General features: G+C 43.9%; 2 protein-coding genes across 2 annotated transcripts in view; one reads left to right on the top strand and one right to left on the bottom strand.

The window, feature by feature from the left end:
* The window catches only part of LOC138633850 (solute carrier family 22 member 13), an 8,881-nt gene extending 4,333 nt beyond the window's left edge, over positions 1-4,548 (top strand). Inside the window, exons 7-11 of the mRNA XM_069720318.1 lie at positions 348-559; positions 1,165-1,273; positions 1,338-1,589; positions 2,371-2,451; positions 4,460-4,548. Coding sequence (XP_069576419.1) covers positions 348-559; positions 1,165-1,273; positions 1,338-1,589; positions 2,371-2,451; positions 4,460-4,487 — 682 coding nt within the window. The 3' untranslated portion in view covers positions 4,488-4,548. The remainder of the gene's footprint in view (positions 1-347; positions 560-1,164; positions 1,274-1,337; positions 1,590-2,370; positions 2,452-4,459) is intronic.
* On the bottom strand, positions 3,324-12,145 carry sh3yl1 (SH3 and SYLF domain containing 1). The gene is made up of 11 exons (XM_069720319.1): positions 12,061-12,145; positions 9,660-9,770; positions 9,471-9,584; positions 8,809-8,873; positions 8,531-8,643; positions 7,007-7,135; positions 6,776-6,920; positions 6,300-6,381; positions 6,139-6,198; positions 5,025-5,057; positions 3,324-4,685 (listed from the first exon to the last, which is right to left on the bottom strand). Coding segments are annotated over exons 1-11 (1,062 nt in total). The 5' UTR covers positions 12,062-12,145; the 3' UTR covers positions 3,324-4,476.
* Between the last annotated feature and the right edge of the window lie 10,664 nt (positions 12,146-22,809).

The raw sequence follows: 22,809 nt of genomic DNA, 5'->3' as shown, positions 1-22,809 counted from the left end.
CACTTTCACAACTAAACGGGAACATTTGGTGAATAAGGTCAGAAGTCTTCCAGGTTGAATGAAATGAACAAAGCTGTAATCAATAACTGATCACCGGCGAAGGCTGGACGACCGCCTCGATCTCTGCTGGTCACCTGACGTCATCCTTTTTATTCTCAACTTCTCAAAAATGAAGGAAATTGCTTCAAATTTGGCACAAACGCTCACTTGGACTCAAGGTTGAACTGACTCAATTTTGGGGGTCAAAGGTCACGGTGAGCTCATGTCTGACCCATTCTTGTGAATGTGATGCGTCAGGTCGCCCCGAAGGGAACTTCTTCTGATCGGAGGCTGTTTGTCGTCCTCAGTGCCGTGTCGGCGCTCACGTACTTTGGGATTTGTATGAACATCGGCTCGTTCGGCGTCGGCGTTTACTGCGCCCAGTTCTTCTCCGGCCTATCGGAAGCTCCCTGCTTGCTCATCCCATTGGTTCGCCTGGGACGCCGGCCAATCAGCATACTCGCTCTGTTCCTGAGTGGAGTGTCCTGCTTCTTGGCTCTGTTGTCGTCCAGATACAACGGTGAGCAGAGGGAGTCCCGTTCAGAGGTTCCCTCAAAAACTGAGCAACATAAAAGTGTTAACATGTTGACGTTAGCATTCTGTAATAATGTGACATTCAGAAGATAAAAACAACCAGCAGCCTCAAATATTGATATCGTTTGTAAATGTTACGACACTAACAGACTGAAACTACAAACACAGGCTGTTTCAGCGTCGTCCGTTCTGGTGAACTCTTGAACTCGTTTATTCAGATTTGACACAAACGTTCACAAAGATGAAGTGATTTCATTTTGGGGGTCAAAGGTCACAGAGTTGACCTTTTCCTCCCGTTCTTGTCAACGTGATATTTCAGGAACGCCTTGAAGCGTATTGTCACAGATTTAATGACATTAGCAGTTCAAATTATTTTGAAATGACGTGAGCCTGCATGTTAAGATGTTGATTCCAAGTTTATGATTTAGAAACTTCAAATATCAGCACGCTTCTACAACTTTGCAAAAAACGTCCACAAATGATTTCCCGAACACGAGCCGTGTCCTTCACGGGTTGAATGTCCCTGTACGCTCAGCTGGCTCTGAGCTGGTTACGGATGAGTGACCGGGGATGAATGTGCTGTGTGAGCAGGTGCTCCGGTGCTGGTGATGAGTCTGGCTCTGTTGGGGAAACTCTGCATCCTGGCCGCCATCTTCATCTCTACGCTGTACAGCATCGAGCTGTTCCCCACCGTGGTCCGGTACGACACCGCACACCTTCACACAGGTAACCGGCAGGCGATCAATGACCTCTTTCTACTGCAGGCAGCGCTGCGTGTCGCTGGTCAACCTGTGTTTTCGGATCGGATGCCTGATGAACACGCTCGTCCCGCCCAACCCCAACGGAGCCATCTCATTGGCTGCGATGGTGGTGTACAGCAGCGGACCGATCGTGGGCTGCGGTTTGTGCCTGTTGCTGCCGGAGACCAGCGGCGTCCCTCTCCCCGACTCGGTGGAGGACTGCGAAAGGCAGCCCCGGCCCCGCCCGCCCGCCTTCGGCGCCCCCTGGAGGACACGGTGAGAACAGCAGCCGACCTGAGGACAAAACCAAAAAGGGTTTTTCAAACCAGCTCGAGCTGAAACAGTCAATCAGACATATTCAGCAAATACTGTGATAATTTAATCGTTAGTCAAAGCTCAACCTTTGAAGGTAATTTAAGTCTTCCACATCCATTTTTACAATTAATTAATAATACATTCATTTTCTCAATTAAACAATCAATTGTTTGTCTTTAAAAAAAACTGAACAGCTGACAACATATTTAAATTTACCATTATAGAACATAAATCCTCACAAATAAGCTAAAATAGTTGATGACTTTGGTATATTATCAACTAATCAGCGTTGTCCAGTCAACCTATAGCTGAAGTAATTAGTAAATATGAACTGGCTGTTTCTATAAATGTACACAGATATAAGAAGTGTTTTCTGAGTCGGCTCCAGCCGGAGGAACACAGACTGTTTTTCTACTTCCCAACATGTCGACCAGAAAAAAACAATTGATTTAAGGTTGAAATGTACCTTTTTAAGACTTTGAAGGCCCCGTCTGAGACACACATTCAACTTCGGAAAACTTGTGAAATCTTGTGGGACGGTTTCTTCAACGTTTTTCTACAATATTGAAATCTTGACATTTATTTTATTTTGTTTAAAATCTTTGCCAGAAAGAAAATTAGGGACTCGAACACGTTGGCAGCTGTAGAGAGTCTTGATTAATGGTGTGTGTTATTGTGTGTGTGTGTGTGTGTGTGTTATTGTGTGTGTGTGTGTGTGTGTGTGTGTGTGTGTGTGTTTCAGGACTTTGGTGAGCAGCCAAACCAGGAAAGGAGAGATCCTCCCTGCAGAGAAAGACGACACGCACACTCAAACAGGACTGATGTGAGCACAGTTTGTTTCAAGTGCAGCGAACAGCTTTAATTACTGCTCTGATTGAAGAGACATACAAACAAAAAAAGAGTGAGCGAGTTCATTTCAGATTTTTACTTCATTGAGGTCTCATGATTTGTTTGCAGACTTTAAAAGAATTTTTTTTCCTCAAGTCATTGTTTTCTTTCCATTTTTATCACTGTGAAAATTAATTAATTGAAATAGTTTTTTTTCCACGCGGTCATCATTCAGACTCAGCGGTGGAACAAGTTTTCATGATGACACTTAAAAACGCAAAGAAAAGTAAATACATACATGATACATGCAGACGCATTAAAGTGAACATGTTGACTTTTAGTTTGGGTCAGGTCTGACTTCATTCCCTGTTTCAGGTCCCCCTGCAGGACAAACATGGAACTGCAGCCTTAAAATGGTCCTTTTTTAAAAGACTTTGTTATTGTTGTCTTTCCGAGATAAATCAGTTTGTAATAAATTAAATCAAAATGTAGATGTGTTTTCATGTCATTTTAGTGAAATTTAACTGTAAAATAATTAAATTTTTAATTTAATTAGAAAGTATTTGGGCATTAATTTGATGATTAGTTTTTTTTTAACCCTGTGCTCAACTGTGATCGAGTTTATGTTTGATTTAGTTCAAGTATCAACAGTTCAAATTGACATTTTTAACTGTTTTGAGTTTTTAAAGCATTTCTTTGCCAAAAATCTACATAAAAAAATTAAAATAAAAAAATCAGCAAAACGTTTATAAATTTGATATATTCATGGTCTCCGTACATTCCCAAAACACCACAGATATTTTAATCAAACTAAACGACAGAGTAGTCCTGCTGCCATGTTAAAAAAAAAATCATCATGACACAAAGTAAACAGAGAAAAGCATTTATACAAATAATTCACCCATCCATGTCTTGACATTTAAAGCTGTAAACGGTAACAGATTCCAGGACTGAAGCTTTAAATGCTGTTAAACATGAGCGCACAGTGAAAAAATAATAAATACTTCCACATATTCAAGTTAAATTCCCCCGCCTACCTTCATCTGCTGTGTAAACGGCTTGAGTTTAAAACATTTCAGTGGAGTGCAGTTTTATTTTGGTGCAGAAATAAAAAGGCCCTATTTTCTGAGTTTTATTTTGAAGAGAAAAAGCAGTAAAGGGGTGCCCATCACCATCATCACCTCCACAATAATAATAAACTGTAAATAATCTTCCTTCCAAAGACGCCTGAACTCAACACTGAAAAGTTTGATTTCGACAATCCTGTCAAAAATGATCATTATTGATTTTCATCGTTTTTATATTTTAACTGTCGGATCATGAGACTTTCCAGCACTGAAATCAGAAGATTTCATCAAAGAAAAGTTTTACATTTTAAGGTAACTTCAGTTTTTTTTTTAAACATATATCTAAAAAAAACAAAAAAAACATAACAAAACACTTTTTAATGAAAATTCTATGATGTTTTTAATGTGTGGTTGTTGTTTTTTGTTTTTTTTGTTGTTTTTTTAACTCTTAACAGGTCCACGAAAGTTTTTGTCCCTCACTATATTATAATTCCTAAAAATATTAGAAAAGATTGCCCCCATTTTATGCTCACGAGCTACAGGAGTCTAAAATCTCAACTAACTTGTCTCCATGCCTAAAGATGAAATGTTGAATAATTTATCTATAATCTTTAGATGCATGTAAAATAAAATCAAATGTTGTGTTTTATCAAACAAAAGTTCCAAAACCCCCACATAATAAATTTAAGGCCAAAAAGTTACAGAAATATTAATGTAATTTTAAAATCAAAACTATATCCATACTTATATATCAAAATAATCTATAAATTTGTCTATAAATTCTAATTTATTTATATAAATATTAATTTGAGTTAATTTTACGAATATTTATTTTGGGAAAAATGTGTTATTTTTGCTTAATAAGATTAAGAAATTTAGAGAAATATTGTGTAACAAAAACCTTCAGAGTTTGTTCTCTTGCACTTCCTCTGTCAGACCACCAGGGGGCAGCGTCAGTACGTGACGAAGTTGGCAGGGAAGATCCCGACCCGCCCGTCGTCCAGTTGCCCCTCCCACCAGTCATACTGGGACTCGGTCTTGGTGATGATGGTGATCCGGTCGCCGGGGGTAAAGCTCAGATCGCCGGGCTGCTGCCCCGTGAAGGGGTGGGCCGCCGTGACGACCAGCTGCCCACTGGCACCGCCTACTGACGATCCTCCACCTTAAGAGAGAAAAAAAGATCAAGTATTAACTAGTTTGTTGACAATTCTTTTGAGGAAAATGTTATCCCCAAATACCTGCAACTATAAAAAAAAACATGAAAAGACCAACTAAAAGATTTTCACACAAATATTTCAGAATATTTTAGTCATTTAGAAAGTGATGACATCAAATGTGAAATAAAACCATAAATGATTTCATTTAAAAATTACTTCAAGTTGGATCTGGTATTTTCAAAACAATTCAAAGCGAGTCTTGATTTTAACAGTGAACATATTTAGCTTTTAGTTAAATGAGTTTTTCTTCACCTATTATGTAAAATGTCAAGTTTAAACGTTACCGTAGCTCTGAGAGTTTCTGGAGGCGAACTGACCTGAAACAGAAACAAAACAGCAAACAATCATTTTCAAATAATACAAAGAAAATAAAAAGAGTTTTAAATACTCTGTTTTTCAAAAGGTGAAGGGAAAAATAAAATAAAAGCCAACTATTTAAAAGTTAATGCAGAAGTTTAAAGAGTTTAACAGTCTTATGGTCACATTTATTAACAGACTACTAATAATCCAACTTAATTATTTGCTTTTATATCATTCAATAACGTAATTAAGTCGCACTGAATCCCAACTTAAACCATCTTGGGGTACCTAACATAGAAAGGTAAAAAAAATATATTATAAAAATAATATTACATTTACAAACCTTTTAACCTTTGGTGGAAGAAATGGTGAAATAATTACGACTATAAATGTATGTAATAATTAAAAGTGTGATTACACTTAAATTGTTTATTTATATGCAAATAGTGTAATCAGACTCTTTATTCCTTCTTGTTTATAATTTTTGGGCTGAAGTGGAGTCTTTCCTTTTATCCTGATATTTTAAAACATTTCATTTCCTGGTGTTTAAACCAGGAGGTTAAAATAAATGCAGTGTGCGGTTGCAGGTCAGCGCGGTGACCACTAGAGGGAGCTGCAGCCTCAAAGCAGATTACAAATAAACTTTCTCTGTCACTTCAGAGGACATCACACTGACTCACTCCAACTTTAATCAAAGTACTTAAATGATTTGCTTCAGGAAATTTTTGGTCCCGACAGGAAGTGGGGTTGCCACGGTGACGCTGTGTAAACGGATCTCTGTCTCCACAACATAGCAGCGGGATTATTAACGAGTCCGTGTGATGATACCAAACGGCTTCATCAAGGTTGCGGGTTAATGACAGACCCGAGTACACACACAGGCTGGTTCTTCTATCGTTGTGAGGACCCTGGTTGACTTGCATCACGGAGTCCCAAAACTGGATTCTAACCTGGACCCTAAAAACCACATCTGAACCCTCCAACAGCCTTCAGAGAGAGATGTCCTCGCAAGGACAGACGGAGGGAAAGGACACAAGGAGACGGTGAAGGGGACGAGGAGAAAGTGAAGGAGAGGAGGAGCTAAGAGGTGAAACTCACCTGAGGTTTCATGTTTGTAGACGGAGATGCTCGGGTACAGAACGTTTTTTTTCCCTGCTCCTGTGCGCGCACACACACACAATTACTCACTATTTACACCACAAACAAACCCACAAACAAACCCACAAACAAACAAACAAACAGCGGTGTTTCAGGTTTACCTGCGTTGGCCGCTGGCTGCTGGAAGCTGATTGGTGCTTTCTGCTGGGGCGGAGCTGGAGGTCTGGATGGAGGACCAGACGACTGCAGACACACAAACATTCACAGGATAAACGTCACATTAAAACCACCCTAATTACTGTATTTCAGTGTGACGTTGTCACCGTTACACCTGCGCTACAAGTCCAGCCCTTTACGTTCTGTAATATGAAGCGTGCCGAATGCTCAGCGAGCAGCTCCTGTCTGCAGAGCATCATGGATGTTCAGACACGTATCACCGGATCAGTTTGGTACAGAAGGAAAACTAAAACCAGACAGATTCTCAGGCAGGTTCTACGGTTGGGAAAAGCATCTTTTTGAAATGGTTTCTAACGGTTTATGAATGTAATGAGAACGTCATCGTCCTCTCAGCGAAACGAGCCTCACATCTCAGTACGTAGCAGGAGCAGCATTGAAGCTGCTGGTTAGTAAACGGCACCTTGGCACGCATGTTCTTGCTCATCCAGTCGGCGGTGTAGGCCTCGGTGTAGACGTCCAGGACGTGGTAGAGGTTGTAGCACTCCGGCGGAGGCTCCACATCACCGTTCAAAATGCCCGACGCTCGGATGTCCCGGGAGTAAAACCTGCGGATGAAATCCTCGATTAAAGACGACGACAGCGCGAGTTCAGACACGCAGCGGCAGGACGGCGCTCGGCGTTTTGTTCGTACTTGCGGTTGGTTTCTTTGCGTTCGATCAGGTAAGAACCCTCCAGAGAAATCCCAGCAAACAAACCTCTGGACCTGCAGTAGGTGAAGACCGCCGCCGTGCTGCGCAGAGCCACGTCAGCCTCCACGTTCCTGATGGACACAGTTCACTTTAACATGACGGGGGGACAACCACGAGACAAAACTACCACAACGAGACAAAACAACCACAGAGACAAAACTACCACAACGAGACAAAACTACCACAAAGAGACAAAACAACCACAAAGAGACAAAACTACCACAGAGACAAAACTACCACAAAAAGAGGCAAAACTACCACAAAGAGACAAAACTACCACAAAAAGAGACAAAACTACCACAAAGAGACAAAACTACCACAAAGAGACAAAACAACCACAAAGAGACAAAACTACCACAGAGACAAAACTACCACAAAAAGAGACAAAACTACCACAAAGAGACAAAACTACCACAAAAAGAGACAAAACTACCACAACGAGACAAAACTACCACAAAGAGACAAAACAACCACAAAGAGACAAAACTACCACAGAGACAAAACTACCACAAAAAGAGACAAAACTACCACAAAAAGAGGCAAAACTACCACAAAAAGAGACAAAACTACCACAAAGAGACAAAACTACCACAAAAAGAGACAAAACTACCACAAAGAGACAAAACTACCACAAAGAGACAAAACTACCACAAAAAGAGACAAAACTACCACAAAGAGACAAAACTACCACAAAGAGACAAAACAACCACAAAGAGACAAAACTACCACAAAAAGAGACAAAACTACCACAAAGAGACAAAACAACCACAAAAAGAGACAAAACTACCACAAAGAGACAAAACAACCACAAAGAGACAAAACTACCACAAAGAGACAAAACTACCACAGAGCAATCATAAAATGGGCTCATGGACACTTTTTTCACCAAAGAAATGTCTTCTGTTCCTCAGTTTTTAGTTTCAGGCCGTCTTTGCTTTCCTTTATTTCCGTTTCTGAAACACAGTCCTGTTTGTGGCCGTCTGTATAATCTTTGAGTAAATATGTATCATGTGGCTTTTATTTATTAACTTTTCATTCACAAATGAACTTTGTTTGGACCATTTAGTCCAAAAACAGTTCAGATCAAGGCGCTCGTTTTTCAGTCCGTCTGCAGGTGTTTGATGAAGAGGTGTTGACTGCTGCTGATGTCAGCATTTTCCTGGCCACGCCCACACACCTGCCATCACACACCTGCCATCACACGCGTCCTAAAAACCTGTCGAACTGCCCTGGAACAACCTCTTTATTCTAAATTTAACCTGCCGGTCGTAAATCACAGCCCGCAGAGTAAATCACAGCTGATAGCGCCGCAGATAGAATCCTTCTTCAGCTCCGGACCTCAAAACACAAACTGTCATCGAACACCTCGTAAATCTGGAGGCGGATTAAAACATGACGACCTAAGCTGTAATTTAGATCGACAGTAAATATTCGAGGCAATTAAAAGGCAGACAGGTGGAGCTCACCTGCCCATGGGTCCCACGGCGACGGTGCAGTTCCCGCCAAGCGTCAGGTTCCCGCCCTTGGTGAAGGCCTCGATAGCTCTGCGCTGGTTCAGGATGATCACCAGGTCGGACACCTGAGGGGACCAACACATCCGCCGCTACTCAAAACATCTCACGATCAGCTGCTGCGACGAGCTGCACTCAAACTCATCCCTGTTATTTATTAAGTTCCAGAAATTCTCCTCCGGGACGAGTCGATTCTATCTGATGAAGTAAAAACAAGAAAGATGAGGACTCACCTCCACCCCGATCTCGAAGCCTCCACCCAGCCCGGCGATACCGATGGCCGAAGGTGCCGACCAGCCTGAGCACACAAACACACGCGGTGAACAACGTGCGATTGATGCTGCTGTTTCTTTAAGCTCTCAGACGTCTTTATTCACGCTCATGACAGATGGACCGGAAGACGTGACTTGGGTTAATATTGGCGCCAGTGATTCCAGATGTTGTAAACCGCTTCCTGAATGTGAAAATCCGTGAAACCAAGGAAAGCGCGGCGAGGAAGTCCGGCGGCGGCGGAAGCAGCTCGGTTCGGTCCGCGTGACCTTCGGAAATCTTTTACACGGCAACACAAAATGTCACAAAACAACAAAAACAAAAAACAGACAGTCAATCTGCAGAAGACAACGAACTCCGACAACAGAAGACTAAACACACGTCTCGACGAGAACAAAACACAAAGACGGCACGAGGACGAGGACATGACACCAAGACAAAACAGGAAGAGACAACAAGACGCAAAACAACAACATGCAAAAAGACACAAAAAGTTGCGACACTTCAGGACTGAACAAAACCAAAGACGACGTGACACCAGGAGAGCTGGACGCTGCCTCTGAACCGGCCTGTGCAGAAGTCCAGAGAGAAACCTCCGTATTTTAGAGACAGCTGGAGGTCTTACGTCTGTCGGCCAGCCTGGCGATGACGACGCCGCTGCCTCCTCTGGCTGTGATCATGAAGCCGGCCTTGATGACGGAGATGATGGCCAGACCTTCGGCCTTCGCGATCACATGAGCTGCAACACACGCAAAACACACGTCAGTACGCACGCATGTAAAAACAACGCGCTGAACGGCCGGGCGGAGTTTACCGGGGATGAGTTTGTCGGGTCCGTTCCGGTTGGAGATTTCGGTGAAGTCTCTCAGGATCTTGGCGGCTTTCTTGGCCTCGGACTTCAGGTTGGACGGAATCGGGTTATTCACTGCGAACACGCAAGTTACACGACTGGTCAGAGGCATCGAAGTCACAATGAGCTCCTCGTTCACCTGAATCCATCTGATCTCCATCTGATCTCCGTCTGATCTCCGTCTGATCTCCGTCTGATCTCCGTCTGATCTCCGTCTGATCTCCGTCTGATCTCCGTCTGATCTCTGTCTGATCTCCGTCTGATCTCCATCTGATCTCCATCTGATCTCCATCTGATCTCCATCTGATCTCCGTCTGATCTCTGTCTGATCTCCATCTGATCTCCATCTGATCTCCGTCTGATCTCCATCTGATCTCCATCTGATCTCCATCTGATCTCCGTCTGATCTCCGTCTGATCTCCGTCTGATCTCCGTCTGATCTCCATCTGATCTCCGTCTGATCTCCATCTGATCTCCGTCTGATCTCCATCTGATCTCCATCTGATCTCCATCTGATCTCCATCTGCGGCAAAAGAAACCTCCGAAAAGCTGCGACTGTGAGAGCTCGCCTTTAAAAAGAGAATTTATCCTGATAACTGACAGCTGATTTTATTGATTGATCAATGCTCCAGTTAATTATTGGTTTAGTTCATGAAAAGAAAAATGCTTTAAAAAGGCTGAAAAGATTCAAGAGTCTTGATTAATTGTTTGTTTCTTTGTCACGGTTGCGTCTTCAATTTAATTTATTCAATTTGTTATAAAACAGCAAATCCTCAAATTGAAGGAACTAAAACCAGAAGATTTTGAGTTAAAGTAACGATCAGATTTCCCTCCACAGGTTTGTCAGACGACCTAACGTGCTCTGAGCGCGCTCAGATTCTGTCCTGCAGCTCCTGAACCTGCAGCCGGAGAGCAGCGACCAGTCGGCCGACATGCCGACAGCAGCGCATTCCTGACGCGTGACACAACGACGCGCTGCAGCCTCAACGCAACGTCCACATCCACGGCCGGCAGCGCAACACAGCGCTGACCTCTGACCTCTGACCTCCACTTCCGGTTCTACGACTCTAATCTGATCACAACAAAAATTTGAACGTAAATGACGTCCTAACCCAGATGTGTGCGGTCGAGGGCTTCAGCGCTCCCGCAGAGAACTTATTGTTCTGTGAGGAGGTTCCTGGATTCTTTGAGGAGGTTCTGGTGGTCTTTCAGGCTTTTAAGCAGTTCTTTACGTCCTGTCGGGGCATTCTGGACATGAATAATGGGGTTCTACCGGTCCTTGATGAGGTTCTGCCTGAGATGACGAGCTCATTCATTAAACTACTTTAATTACTTCTCATTAATTTCACTCACAAAATAAACCGACCCAGCGGTCACCTCTGTTGCCATGACGATGGCTCACTATTTTTACCTCCGGCCAATTAACTGCAAAATGACTAATTAACCAATCACAGGTCTCAGAGCCCAAACTCAATCAGAACTAATTAAGAGCTAATGAGATCTCGTTAACACTAACGAGCTGCCAAGAGATTCGCTGCAGGAGGACTGTTGTCGTGGCAACAACCATTTGTAATCCATTGAGTAATATTTCCACATTTTGTTTAGACAAACTGTAAATGAGCATTCAGATTATTCAACCGTCAACGAACCACATTCCACATCGAGAACTGGAACTGACAAGATGCACCTTTAAAGGTCCGTAGAGCGTCTTCCATGTGACAGGAAGCTCTGCAAGGCGACAGAACTTCAAAATAAAAGACAACACCTCCACCAAGAAGAATACATTCGAAGATGACGAACAAATAAAAGATCACCAGAACTTCCTCACACGTCTGAAAATGTCAGATAATTATATAAAAAATTGTCTGAACAATAAAATAACCATGAAACGTCTGAAATATTAGAAAAAAACTGTTGATAACGTTTCAGAAAATGTTCTAAAGATATTATTTCGTCCCAAAATGTGCAGAACATGTTCATAAAAAATGGCCAAAACATTCCCAACAAATATCATAAAAATGTCAAATAAATACTGATATTTCAGATTTATAAAACAAATAAAGTCAAATATTTGTTTGTGTTTACTCTTGCATACACTACTTCCTCTGTAAATAAATATTTGGTTATCTTTTGTTTATTTTTCTTGTTTCCTCTCCCATCTTGGTGACCCCTCGAAGGGCCCTGAGCCCCATGTTGGGAAACGCAGACTGAGCTAACATCTTTACTGAGAGCAGGAAACTCGGCTGTTTGTGCTGTAATGGAGAACTGAGAACAGGTAGAACCCAGAGAGGAGAACGTGGAGACCGGAAGCAGCAGAACAGACAGAGAACACTCTTCTTCGCGTGTTTAAGGCTCTTTCACTTACTTTTCTTCTCCTTCGTGCTTCTTCTCTGGTTGTTTCACTGCAGACAGGTGAGCTGCGCGAGGCTCTCTGCTGCCTTCACTTCCGCCTCAGCTGACTGGAGCCGCAAAACGCACTTAGAAACCAGAAGAGGCACCTGGACAGGTGAAGTGAGGGGGGAGGAGCCTCCTGAGGACGACTACAAACGTGTGAATGAGACGGAGACGTGTTGCTAAGGAAACAAGTGCCGCGCGGACGGGTCCACGGCTGTTGATGTCTGTCAGCTGGGCGCGTTCCCGCGTGTCTGTGGATTCACTGGGCGCGTTCCCGTCGTGGAAGGTTCTTTTACCCGAGTTCAGTCTCTCAGGCGCACAGATCTGATACAGGCTTTTATTTTGGTAGTCCTCCTCTCAGTGGTGAATAAAGCACTCAGGTATTTTATTGAAGTAAAAGTACAAACAACCACACAGTAAAAATACTGCGTTACAACAACAAATCAACGAGATGGACCTGAAAATCTTTGGTAATAAAATATCTGGAAAATATGAATGCGCTGTCCAAAAATGATTACTAGCCTAGTACATCTAAAGCTTCATAAAACATCCCCAAATATAGGCTATATAATCTGAAAATATTGATAAATGTTATTCAGAAAACACCTTTGTAAAAATCTATAAAATAACAAAACCATTCTAAACTATTTTAAAATATTAATACAATGTCCAAAAGTGTTTGACATGAAAACTAATAAAAGCTCAAAATTATTCTTAAAATGTGAAAATATTCATATTTTGTTTAATTGTCAATAAAATATCTAAACAAATATAAAATAGGCCATCTAAAAAAATTATATGAGTGTCCATATTTAGTCGTTGTTTTAATTTTTGATTTAAAAATGGTCCTGTACAGATAGTCATCATCAGTCCTCCGGGTTGTAAAGTCTCGTCCCCGTCCAGACGTCCTCTAGACACCTTCAGAAGGTTTCACCTGAGGACACCTGTCTCTCACGGAAACCACAACGTCACCTGGTCCCGGAGGCCACGCCCCCTCCTGCCAATCACACATCCCCTCCCAGGTATGTCAGCCACGCGGTGTGTGCGTGTGTGAGGATGTAGACAGCAGCAGAGCCGACCTGGCAGACGTTCAGGTGTAATTCATCACAGATTAGTCATCACCTGCCTCAGATGTGAGTCACCTCACTGCGCTGCTCCTCCTCCACTGTTTCCACTGTTTCTACTAGTTTCTACTGTTTCTTCTGTTTCTACTGTTTCTTCTGTTTCTACTAGTTTCTACTGTTTCTTCTGTTTCTTCTGTTTCTACTGTTTCTACTTTGCCCACACCGGCTCCACCCTGCCGTCCTCCAGCTGTTTCTTTAAACAGCTGGATCAGAGCCAGTGAACAGAAGTCCAGACATCACAGATGTGGAAGTGAAGTCCTGCTGATTTATGTGTCTGATATGATGTCAGCAGTTGTAAATAAAAGCAGCAGCTGTCTGCTGACTCTGTTGTCATGGCAACAAACACGGCAGTGAGCCGTCATTTATTAAAGTAGTGTTAAGGTTTTTACACCTTCAGTTTTTTACATCTAGATCAATATCCGATCAAATCGGTGAACTTTTCATGATCACACTGTAAAACTTTGCCCCCTTAAAAAAAAGGTGAATGCATGGCGCCCCCTGTAGGTCAGAGGATGTTTGTGTTCTCGTGCAGTTTAAGAACGAGAGCTTTCAGAGACCCAACAAACCGGACCGTGGTCGGCCAGGTTCAACTGAGACCTCCAGGAGGTTTCAGACCTCAGCAGACTTTGATTGACAGCTGTCATTGAAGCCTCAACAAACCAATGAGAAAAAAAGAAACCACAAGACTCATTGTGATTACATGAATGTAAGCTGCTGCCAAGACTGCAGCAGAGCTGGTCGGACTGCAAACACACACACACACACACACACACACACACACACACACACACACACACACACACACACACACACACACACACACACACACACACACACACACACACACACACACCTTTGACAGTTTGTCTAATTACTATAAAATATCTGTAAGTGATATTTTAGGCACATTGAGTCAGACAGACAGTGTTATTACCGTGTCAATCAAATATGTACAGCTGTAAACAACTTTGTATTTAAAAAGTCCTCTGACGTCATTTTACACGTCTCTCGAAGCGCGGGCCAAAATCGAACCACTGCAGCTGGAAACAAACGCCCGAGCCTGAGTGGGTGTGGAGACGTCGATCGGATCTCTGAGACGGGAGAGGAAACACAAAACTGAGCGGCAGCAGCCAAAGTCAACAAAGCTGCAATGTGGTTCGCCCTGTCGGAGGAAAGAGCTTCACCCACAGCAGCCGACAGACTCACATCTTCGCCCACCGGCACCGACGGGTTACTGAGCCGGGTGCAGCGGGCCGGATCATGTTCGGTGTTGGAGATTCTTCAACCCGCTGCAGGAACGTGGAGCAACTCATCAAATGCAGAGAGCCGAAGAATGACCAATAAACCACATAAAACAAACGCAAAGCAACAAAAACAGCAGAAACTAAAGACCTCGAACTGATGCAACACGGCTACGAATCAACGTAAAACAAACAGAAAGACGCAGAACGACCGTAAAACGACATAAATGACAACAACTCCAAACAAATCCACATAGAACAAATGCATGAACCATTAAAAACATGAAATTAACCAAAAAACTAAAAGGCTGAAAACCAGCGAAATAAAAGTGAGTTTTTTTCTCTTGATGCCTTTCAAACAACTTTAAACTTTAAGACTCTAAATTCAACTGTATGAAATATTAAATGAAAGGAAGACTTATTTCATCCGAACCCACTTTACAAATCCTCCAACGAAAACAGCTACTGTGGTGCATCATGGGAAGCATATGCCCTTCAAAATAAGAGCAGAACTCTGTGGAGGTCACCGGTGAACTGACCTCTTCACCCCCAACAGACACAACCTGAACACAACTCAGCGCTGCAGCCGCAGACTCGCAGCTCCGGCTCAGACATTAATTACATCTTAAACCAGCGTGTCAATCAGCACCTCCCAACCGAGCAGGAGCGCTAATAAAACCAAAAGGAACTCCCTTCGACGTCACCGCAGGGAAACCCGAAGAAGAAATGACACCAGCGCAGCGCACAGACCCGGACGAAGACGAGGGATCGTCACATGAAGGTAGAAAGAAAGATACTTGAAGAAGGTCATTCGCTTCACGACCAAACCGGTCAGAATAAAGTGGAAACATCTTCGAACACACCTTCGTCTTTACAGGAGCTCTGAGGACCACGACGAGGCTGCACACAACACAAATACTCTCCGTCTGGAAAAAATATATATCAAATGTGTCTTTATTGCTCTTTCAGTATGTACATATTGCACACAGGGCAGCATCTTGGACGTTATAAATATATGGGAGTATCATAATTATCAGTTATTATTATGCATCAAGCGATATAAAACACATTCAGCCTGTCTGACAGCTCGTCAAACTGTGGTAACTCGGAGGATTCGTCCACTTCGTCTGAAGGTAAAACCTCGTTTTTGGCATCCGTCGTCCAAAAAAACGAAAACACTGAAGAAGACATTCGTCCTCAGGTGAAAGTTTCAGAGGACAGAAAATGTTTTTTACTTGATCCAACCAGCAGAATCTCGTCCGCCGAGTCGAACTGTGACGGTTAAAGACCGGTTTCCTGTCGAGGAGTCGAGTCCGGTAGAACACAGTAGAGACAAAGGAAGTGAAGCGACATGACGTGGAGGCCGCGTCTGATTGGTCGAACTAGTTTCTGTGAAAATCCCTGAAACCGGTTAAAGAAAAGTTCCACCAGTTCCTGTCGTTCAAAAACAAGCTGATTGTCTGTCGCAGATTAAAAAAAAAAAAAGAAGAGAATAAAATAAAATAGAAAACAGTGAAGTCAGATCTCTGGTTCTGGACCAGAGACGTGTTGAGTTTCTATTGGATGGAGAACTTCTCGTCTGAGGGGACGATGTGCCCCGCCCCCTCTCCTCCGCGTTGTCAGGGCAACACTTCCTGTCCAGAGTCTGTAAAGGAGAGATGGACACAGAGTTAATATTCCCTTTCAGGAGTTTCTATATTTTCTGAAAAGAAGATGTTTGTTTCCCCTTTAAAACTCTGTTCATCTGGGAACGCCTGGCGTTCTCCTTCTGTAACCGACCCTTCATGACAGATCTCCAGACCTCCAAACTCTCAGACCTCCAAACTTTCAGACCTCCAAACTTTCAGACCTCCAGACCCCAAGATCTCCAAACTTCCAGACCTCCAGACCTCCAAACTTCCAGACCTCCAGACTTCCAGACCCCCTTCTAAACCTCCAGACTTCCAGACCTCCAGACTTCTAAACTTCCAGACCCCCAGACCTCCAGACTTCCAGACCTCCAGACCTCCAGACCTCTAGACCTCCAGACCTCCAGACCTCCAGACCCCCAGACCCTGACATCAGGAGGTCGTGTTGACCTCATGTTTCAGGGAGATCTGAGACTGTCGGGTCATTTGTTCGCAATCGATCTGATACCTACTCTGACCTTTGACCTCTGCGACCGCTGTTTTCAGCGAACAGAATTGATAATGAAACTGTTTTCCATGCCTTACCGTCTGTTTATCTCTCGGTGCAGCGAGGGCTCTTGGCCAGTTGAGTCAGCAGACGAGCACATCGTTTATAATCTGCAGAGGAGCAAAACAACACAGGGTGTTTATCCCCCCCCCCAAAATACTCAGTGTGGATGAGTTTCTAAAAACAGACACGACCTGCAGCTGCAGTGTCATGAGGTCCAGGGTGTGTTTAGCCTAGCGTAGCATAAAGAGTGGAAGCGGGAGGGGCGGTTAGCCCGCAGCGAAAGCTGTCTGATTTGATAATTGGAGCAAATAAAAGTTAATTTACCGCAGTGTAGCATTTAAGAGCTGATGTTAGAAACTAGATGCGCTTATTATCCTCAACACGATATGTTGTTAATATTTGAGCCTTTATTTCTATTTAATAGCACCTCCACTTGCAATGATAATGTTTATTTTTAAGATAGTTTGTTCATAGGCTCGTGGAGGTGGTTGCTTCCTCCTGCTCCGTGACTTACTGGGCTGCGTTCAGCAGCAACACTCTCTGAACTCATGGATCTTTGTCAGCGGGATCACGGGAAAACTAACGGCTCGATTTTCATGAAACTTGGTGATGGTTGCAGATAATTCTGATTCCTGTAAACAGACAAGTTACACTTTCGAAAAATGTAATCAGTTATTTAAAAGTAAAATAATCTGATTGTACAGATGGTGCCTAAATGTCCTCACAATGCAGACATGTCTCCCCAAACTCTAAGTCTCCCGCTGGTCCTCACAAGGATAGACGAACCGGTACACAAACACACATTTTTGTCCACACACACTCTCGCTCTCTCCAAGATAAACACGGAGCTCCATGCGTGATTTAAGATCATAAGAGCTGCTGCTGTTCTGACACGATTACACCGATAACAGTGTAACACGGCGCGGCTGGCTGTTCAAACACGTCTTATCATGTTTTCCATCTCAAACAAACTGCAGCAGCAATTCGACACAGTGAAACCAGCGGAGGGAATCGAACCGCCGACCAGCCCGACGCTGTCCGAGGTTTTTTTCAACGTGAGAAGTTTCGGCCTCCAAAAGGGCCGACGTGAGGGTCCAGACTTGGTTTTGTGGTTCAGGTTAGAATCGGTCTCGGGGTCCTGGGAGTTCACCGGATGAAAGTGGGTCCACACAAAGACAGAGGTCAACGTGTGTTATAAACGCCTATAAATTCAGGTTTTGTAAACTGCAGCTTAAAAAATGTGCTCTGAAGGAAAAGCCGTTGAGACCGGATTCTATCAAGAACTCGTTTTACATTTTTCCCGCCAAACCTGAGCCGGTGGACCCCGGGGCTCTGTCTCACGGCACAAAGCGTCTCTGGTAGTTTCAGGTGTCATTCTCCCGTTTAATGTGCTCGTACTCATGTTGGTGTTGAAATGAAGAGCGTTCAGGAGCATTGATGTCTTGAAGCAGCTGAAAGCAACCGACCAACAGAAACCCGGTCTGAAGTCAGAGCTGCAGGGTTTACTGTTTATTGTAATGGATCATTATTAAAGAAATATGCAGCTACAGGCGGGTGGACATGCAGCAGAACATAAACATCCAAGAGAATAAAAATAAAAAGGTTGTTTTTGTACACATCAATGTGCACCAGAATGACTTTCAGTTTTCACTCAAAGGAAACAAAACTTTCTGAGGAAACAATGACTTATACTACAGATGTTGCAACTACATGTAATTTAGAAAACAATTGTAGTTGCATAGAAAGATAATGTCAGTTGAATGGGGGCGTTTCTACTCACAGCCGGGCTCCGTGCAGTCTCTGGTGTTGTGGTACAGGCGGTGGAACTGCTTCCTGCACTTTGGGTGGAAGGAGAGAGGACCTGAGGACAGAGTGAAGCGGCACAAATCAGCCACATGAAAGTCAGGAGGAGAATCAGGTTCGCTCCGAATCCTTCAGCACAGCCCACGACCCAACGTTCAGCAGCGAGCGGCCGATTACTTCTGACTTTCATATTCACATAAACCAGCTCAAATTAAGGCTCAGGCTTTGAGGTATCTTTGACTTTATTCCAAACCGACTGTGCTGAAGTCAGAGCCTGCAGAACAAAAACAGCTCAGGGGTTTTCTTACCTGTCAGGTACATGAGGAACTTCTTCTTGTACTGTGGATCTTTGGGGTGACCCTCTGGAGAAAAAAAAAGGAATAATAGTAAAACAACAGCAATATTCAAGTTGTTTTACAGCACAGCACATAACTTTCCACCTGCTGCAGGATGTAGGATCTCTGAGCTTTAAAACATGATTAAATGATAAAATATGCTCATCCTGCTGAATTTTGCTTCACCTCAAACAACAGTGTCAGAATCTTTCTCCCCGTTAGCTGCATATTTACCCTTTAATATTAGTACAGCAGCTCAAAATCCGACACCGGTCCCTTGAACAGCAGCTGAATTCTCCGTGAGCACATCCTGTTTGCATGTGCATCATAAATGTTCAGACAGCTATCACTGAATCACTGAGAGACTGAAGGAAACTTAAAAACAGAAAGATTCTCAAGAGAGTTCTGCCGTTCGACAGAGCGTCTGTTTATTCTGGGCGTTATAAGCAGATTTATGAGGGTTTCTTCTAGACGCACATCAGAGATGATGACATCCTCTTGAAGAACAAGTCAAACTGAATCTAAAAATGTGTTTCATGTCTCTGAGTTTAGATTTGACTGAGTCATGACTCTGAGAAGACGAGTCCATTTTTACTTCTACTCCACCACATTTCAAATCTTTACTCCTCTTGTTCTTGGTGTAATAAAGAGTTTCTGTGCTTCACAACCCCGTCTTTAGTTGTGTCAGAGCTTTCGCCGCTGAGACGACAAACTGAGATGCTTCACATTCACAGCATCGCAAATTACATAAAAACATCCTGAAGGGCAAACTTGTGACATCGGAGGAAGACGGGGAAAGCCAGGGACACAGACCCACCGGCCCCGGGCAGCTGCTTCTACAACAACACTGTTGTTTTACGCACTAAGACCCTGAAACTGTTCATTGTTTCTCAACGGGAAACCAAATCGAGTGCTTCACGCTGATTTGGATTCTCTGTTCTGTGCAGTCGGATTCAAAGAAAATGAAACCAAATCTTTGTGAAGAAATGACTTAATAATCAACCTCTACCGAGGTGTTTATTAACGAGGACCTCGGACAGCTCCGGCACCACGGTCGGCACCTTGGACAGTGTCGTAGTGTCCTCGGAGGTCGAGTCACATCCACAGATCGTCCAAATATGGTCACTTCTTCCTACAAAAAAACCAAGATGGCAACAGCTGAACTTCCAATGGATGACATCACGCTTGGTTGCCGGTGGGCCCGGACACTGATGGACTTCCTGTAACCAGCGCTTGTAATCCAAAGTGCTTTACAATGGATTCATGTCGTTCACGACAGAAACCCACGGTTCAGAATGAAGAATATCTCCAGCTTTAGCTTATCGTGTCTGAAAAAACATCACTAAACTCATGAGTAACAGCTCCACACACAAGATTGGGACCACATTTCACTTTCAAAACTCCAGAAACTGGTCTCCTCGGTTCCCAAACGTTTACAGAGTGTTGTTAAAAGAAGAGGTGATGCAGCACAGCAGTAAACATGTCCCAACATTTGATATGTTGTCTTTGGTCTGTTTTCAATTAAATATGGGCCACCAGGATTTGCAAATCATTGCATTCTCTTTTTATTGATATTTTTTACAGAGCGTCCCAACTTTTTTGGAAAGAGGGTTGTACATTAAGTCTCTTTGTCGCCATCACCAGGCCGGAGGAAGAGCTGAAAAACTTCAGACTTACAGCCTTACAACACTGAATCTATTCTACTATTTATCAGCTGAAACTCAACCAAATTTAATGCAGCAGAAATGATCATAAAAAGCCTGTTGTGTTTGTATTATTTTAGGTCTGCGTGAATGCTGGCTGCCGTACAAAGCGCTTCATTAAGAGCGATAATGAGCTTTCTTTCTATAATTTTATGGTAATTTCCAATTACCATAAACTAATTTCCAGCTGGTTCGACTTTAAAAGTTCCTGTTGATGCCTCGAACAAAAATAGTCAAGTTACAGTTGACGTCTAGGTCTGTTCAGACTCATGAGGGGAGGTTTCAGTGACCTTTGACCCCCAAAATCGAATCAGTTCATCTGTGAGTCTAAGTGAAGGTTTGTGCCAAATTTGAAGAAGTTACCTGGAGGCGTTCTGGAAATATGGCGTTTACAAGACCGGGACGGACGACGACGACCTGATGCTGCAGATCACTCTCATTATCAGAAACAAAACCACTAAACAGTGAAGATTAAACCTGTTTTATAATCTGTCTCGTGTGTCTTCAAAGGAAAAGTACTCGCGAACCGTTCAGCTCAAGCTCCCTAGATCTCGTGATTTTCCGGGGATGTGGCCCCTCAACGAATGTGAAGGGCCCCGATGTGATTCAGGAGGAAACACTGATTTATATGCAGTGATATTGATGAAACCATGTGATCAGCTTCGAGCAGAGATCCCTGGTGTTTTGGTTTTTCGGGAGGCCCCGGATTCACAGGTGTTTCACCGGTGTTTTACAATATGATTTATCCTTGGCAGGGTCAGCTGACTTCTACATGAGGGGAGTGTGTGTGTGTGTGTGTGTGTGTGGTGTTTAATCTAATTATAGAAACAGGAAGTGTTTGCCCAGAGCCCGAGACGGGTTCTGGAGGGAACGACTAACCACATTACCACATTATGTCACTGGTGTCGGTACTGACCGGGTCCATGGTGCGACCTGGCCCCCCTTTCCAGCGCTCTGACCCCACCGAGCCCCGCCGCTGTCTCCGCCCGGGTCCTCGGGTCCCGGCTGACCAGCTCCAGCAGGCTGCGGCCGTCCACGCGCCCCTCCGCCCGGGCGCCGGGGCCCCTGAGCAGGGCAGCTGGCAGGAGGAAGAGGAGGAGCGCGGAGAGGACGGGGAGCCGCGGGAGGAGCATCACTGCAGACCTGAAGAGACACACTGAAGATCAATCGTCTTATTGACTTATCAATAAATGATTTACCAGATGACCCAGACTTTTAGTGGCGGCTGGAGCTTTTGACATCATCACATGATCTTCATCACCGCTCAGACTAAACGTCCTCCTGACACCGACACGAACCCTCTTCCAACGATGGAAACTCGAGCATCTCCCGTTCCGATGGAGATCATGTGATGTGGTTGAAAGGACCGGCACCGCCACTAAATGGAGCTTCTTACATGTTGTCAGTAGCTGCAGCTTTCTTCAGGAGTCTGCACCACATTTTAATTAAACATTTCTAGTGTCAATAAACTATTATTAAATCAATTTTGTTCCAGTTCTCCTTCTTTCTCACTTTAATACAGTTGAAAAATTGTTCTTTAAATGAACTACTTTTAAAAATAAAGAATAAAACATTATTAAGAAGTATAAACTTGAATTTCAGATTTTCCTTCATAAACAGGCTCGTTTTACCTCTTTAATGCACCAACATACTCATTTTTGGACCTCCTGGAAACTTCTCTAAAATAATGTTTTTCTTTTATTAACGATCAGGCATCCTGTCTTTGTTACAGTCCTGCTCAGGTTTTCTTGCATCGGTCACAGGAAAGTTTTTTGCCCCTTTTAAAGTCAAACTTACCTCCGCTCTCTCTGCGGATCTTTACGCGTCTGTGCGCCTCCGCTCCCCGGCGCACGGCTCTCTGATCCCGGGCTCTCCCTCCCGGCTCGTCCCGGCGGCCTGAACTTCAGCTCTCTGTCGCCTCTTCGGTTTTATTATCCCGGGTTAGTCTCGATTGGATCCGCGTGCCGAGCGCCGGGGGTAGGTGACATCTTAGACCGACGCGTGGAGCTGGAGAAGCACCTTCATCATCATCATCATCATCAGCCGGTCCTTCCCGCAGCAGCAGGCACAGAGGTGGACGGGTTCATCTGCGTGGCGGACCGAAGAGAAGACAGTCCTGACCCGGGTAGACACTTGGCACGAGACACCTGCAGCTCCTGGACGGCTATCACCCCCCCCCCCCCTTTCTCTTGATCAGGTCTGACTGCAGCGCGCGCTCCTTCTCTGAAAACGATCCTTCTCTCTTCTCCTCTCCACGCGCGCAACTCTGCCGGATTACGGAAATACAAGTGGAGGAAGAGGAGGGAGGCGCGTGCGTGTTTGGACAGTCGACGCGC

This window comes from Brachyistius frenatus, unplaced genomic scaffold (assembly GCF_029030835.1).
Source record: "Brachyistius frenatus isolate BFR_SWC_R1_liver_20210118 unplaced genomic scaffold, ASM2903083v1 Contig_238, whole genome shotgun sequence".
Classification (NCBI taxonomy): Eukaryota; Metazoa; Chordata; class Actinopteri; family Embiotocidae; genus Brachyistius; species Brachyistius frenatus.
This window is presented reverse-complemented; position numbering and strand designations above follow the sequence as displayed.